Below are 3,985 nucleotides of genomic sequence, written 5' to 3' on the forward strand. Positions count from 1 at the left end.
AGATGTGTATAAGAGACACATCGAAATGAGTGCATACTATTGCAAATTAACTTCGTGTAGGTAAATAAGGTTCTTTACAGGCCTGTTGCGCTATTTATATTGGTGGTTTTTGTATTAATTTTTGTACAGCATTGATTGAAGTAGCTGGCGAAAACATCGTAGTAGCCGATCGAATGCGCCGGCCGCCGGCTCTTAAATAAACCCCTGATGTATGCCGATGATACCCCTCTTTTATGTAGCTCCTCTACCAATCACACTCCAACATGAATTAGATTCAAACTTTAACAAAATATCTAAATGGTTAACTCTCAATTGTTAATAAAACTAAATTTATGATTTTTGGTACTACTCGCATTCTTAATCATTTTAAAGATATTTCTCTTGTCCATAATGGGGATTGCGTAGAAAGAGTGGAATCATTTAAATATTTGGGTGTAATTTTTGATCCTCAATTGACATGGAAGGATTATATGTCATATTGCATCAAAAGTATCAAAACGAATTGGTGTCATACGTCGCATCAAATATTACTTGCCTTACCAAACACTTACTGTGATTGCAAATGCCCTTGTGATGCCAGTTTTTGATTACTGTAGTTGCGTTTGGTCGAATTGCAATATACGATATTTAAATACTCTGCAAATTTTACTAAATAGACTATAGGTAGAGTTGTACTTTCTGTTAATATAATGACTCCTATAAATGAAATAATGAACACACTTAAATGGAGTAAGCTCAATGAAAGATGGAGAAATCAGTTACTCATAATTATTTATAAGTGTCTACAAATGTATGCACCATCATATCTGTCGTCTATGCTTGTCTTTAATGAAAATATTCACTCTAAATGCACCTGTAGCTAAAGTAGCAAATTTTGAATTTTATCACATATTTAAATTAATTTCTGTTTTCTTTCATGTTTTATGCCTTTTGTTGTTTTTGTTTTTTAATTCTAATGATTTTATTTTTATTATGTTAATTTTAATTAAGTTTTTATTAATAATTGGACCATTTGGGAGACCAGTAATTTTGTAATGAAAATGTATCCAGTCAAAAGAAGGAATAAGTAAATAAATAAATAAATAAACACTGATTTGCTCAGAATGTAACGTGAGTAACCATGGAATTGCCCAACTTATAAAATTTTAAATCACAGGCTAAGTGCATGTAGGCTGTAAATTGGCTACAAAGTAGTATAGTACATGTGGAAAAATTGAATTGATGATATTTCTTTGTTTTTTCCAGTGTTTTCTGTGTATGTTCTGCTGTAATTGTCACTGTATCAATTAATGGAAATGCTGTCGAAGACAAAGTAACCCGATTAGATTGTACCATTCAAAAAACTGATCTTACAAATACTAATATTCCATTTATTTCATGGCAAGAGGTTGTCAATGGCTCACCTGTGACAATAGTGCAGTATCAGAATGCACCTGGTGCTGTCCAGCCGCCTTATGATGATAGATTTAGTATTGAAGGAAATGACACTATACTCGCTCTTGTTATTGATAAGGCAAACAGAAAAGATAGTGGCACATATAGATGTGAAGTTCGTATTGTAGGTGATGCACTTTCACCAGCATCTGGTACTGTCACTATAACTGTTGATTGTGAGTATGAATTGAGCTTGTCATTTGTTTTGCATTTTGTTTTATTATTGAGTCTGCTTCAGATTTAGACATTGTCTCAAATGGAAACATGTAATTAATATATTAATGTAAGAAAATAAATCTTTTCTACTGGACTTGTTTATTTCATGACATCAGGCCAACTGGTGTTATGTGGCTAAAGGTCTTTGTAGTGTTCACGAGAATAGACTTGAATAAACTCATCAGACTGTCGTATTTACTCCAACAAACTTATAGAATTATTTCCAATGCAATCAGCTAGATAGTTAGGTAAAAAGACGTTTCAGACCGTCTCATGAACACCATGCTGTTACTAGTCTTGTTCATGAACTTCCGCATTACGGCGCCCTTCATATCAGGTCCTACTAAGGCTTTACCCAAAACATTAAATTACAATGGGTCACTACAGTCTTTGACCTATGATGTCAGGTGGATTGTCACAGGTTGAATTTGAGAGAAACAAGCAAGTCCAGTAGAAAGATTTATTTTCTCGCATTTATACTGTACACTTACCTGGATGAATAATAATATTCACAAACATATGTAAGTAATATACTTTTCATATTTTCTTGACAATTATTCAAAATTCAATTTTATTACAGTTAACCTTGCCTAATTCAACTTGGAAATTTTGTGTACCAAAAGCTAACAATGATAAAGGTTTCTTTACTGTTTGTATTAAATTTTGGGCATTAATCATCGGACGTCGAGGTGCCAAGCCTATTATTTTTTATTAACCTCCCAAAAAGAGTGAAGCCCTGGGAGGCTATTTTTTGACCTGTTTTCCTCTTATTAATGTTGTTGTCATGTACAGTAGTTGTCGTTCATTTGCTTGTTACCACGATAGTAAGTTTGGAAAGTCTGGGTTTGAACTTGACAGAATGCAAGACGGTAATAAAAAGATGGAGCAGTTTGCTTTTGGTACGTGTGTGAATGTGCTAATTCCTCATTTGTGACTAATATTTCAGTAATGAGGAAAAACTTTCAATTTAATTAAAATTGTAATATTTCTTCATGTTGTTGTCATTGTCACTGGAGTAGTAAATTCTTTGATACCACAATAACTAAAATTTGACTGATTGGTTTCAAACTCCAACTCATCAGTTCTCAGTGAAAAATCACAATGTGGGATGGCTTTTTTCTAATGAATGTTTAAATCTGTTATTTTTATTATGTGTTCTATGGAGCGAGTACATTGATTGTTTGGGCTTTCGCCTATTCTCGCATCCTGGCTATATTGTTGTTTTATGCCAAATAAATATTATTAATAGGAGAATTGCTAGTATACAGATTATAGTGATAACTCACTATCACTTATCTATAATAATAATAATCTTTATTTGAAACTTCACTTCTAAAACAGTGGCACACGATGACAGTGCATTCACAAGAGTATAACATACAACATAGAATTTAAAATAAAATAACAAACGGTAACAAATAAATCCAAATACTCTACAGAATTATGACAGACAGTCTCAACAATTTTGACCATATTAAAATACAATAGGCAGAAATAGACTAAAAATGTACTTAATGTTGGTATTCCCATAGATATAAAACGGCTTGTTTAAAATTTTTACAGAATTAAAATTAATCAATTGACAAATTTAAAACATTTAAAATTTCAGTCCAACAATGTTTAAAAAATTTTTTTTTTTTTTTTTCTTTTTTTAAAGTAACTACTAAACACAGGTAAAATTTTGAGTCGTGACAGTCATAGATTGAAGTTGATTAATTATTCAGGCTCTTTTCAGGCAAGACGTACACGTTTTGTCAAATATAGTACTTATTTCCTCATTATTTCTGTAATATATTTCATTGTTGCCAAGCATTAGACAGGTTTTTGTATGGAAATCTCCAGAGATAAGCCAATTCCAAACAAACTGCCAAACCATCATTTTACACAACATGTATATAAAAATCATCAAAAAAGGACTACATTTATTAAGTCCTTTATTCGAACACTGTATTTACCTTTCTTTGATGATTTATATATGATTTAACAGTGTTAACGGTTTCCTTGATTTATGTTTATATATATATATATATATACATATATATACATATATATACATATATACACATATATATACATATACATATAGACATATATACACACATATATATGCATATATATAGGCCTATACATATACATATATACATATATATATATATACATAGGCCTATATATACATATACATATATATATTTATATATGCATATACATATATATATATATACATATGTAGATATACGTATATATAAATACACATATACATATACACATATACATATATACATATACATATATATATATATATATATATACTATACATATACATATATACATACAC

General features: G+C 30.4%; 1 protein-coding gene across 1 annotated transcript in view; it reads left to right on the forward strand.

The window, feature by feature from the left end:
* Window positions 1-3,985, forward strand: part of LOC117101673 (hemicentin-1-like) — a 156,154-nt gene that overhangs the window by 11,294 nt on the left and 140,875 nt on the right. The window contains exon 2 of the mRNA XM_033241702.1: window positions 1,246-1,610. Coding sequence (XP_033097593.1) covers window positions 1,246-1,610 — 365 coding nt within the window. The remainder of the gene's footprint in view (window positions 1-1,245; window positions 1,611-3,985) is intronic.

Source organism: Anneissia japonica, unplaced genomic scaffold, assembly GCF_011630105.1.
Source record: "Anneissia japonica isolate Jap-2015-1 unplaced genomic scaffold, ASM1163010v1 scaffold287783_len325500_cov191, whole genome shotgun sequence".
In the NCBI taxonomy this organism is placed as follows: Eukaryota; Metazoa; Echinodermata; class Crinoidea; order Comatulida; family Comatulidae; genus Anneissia; species Anneissia japonica.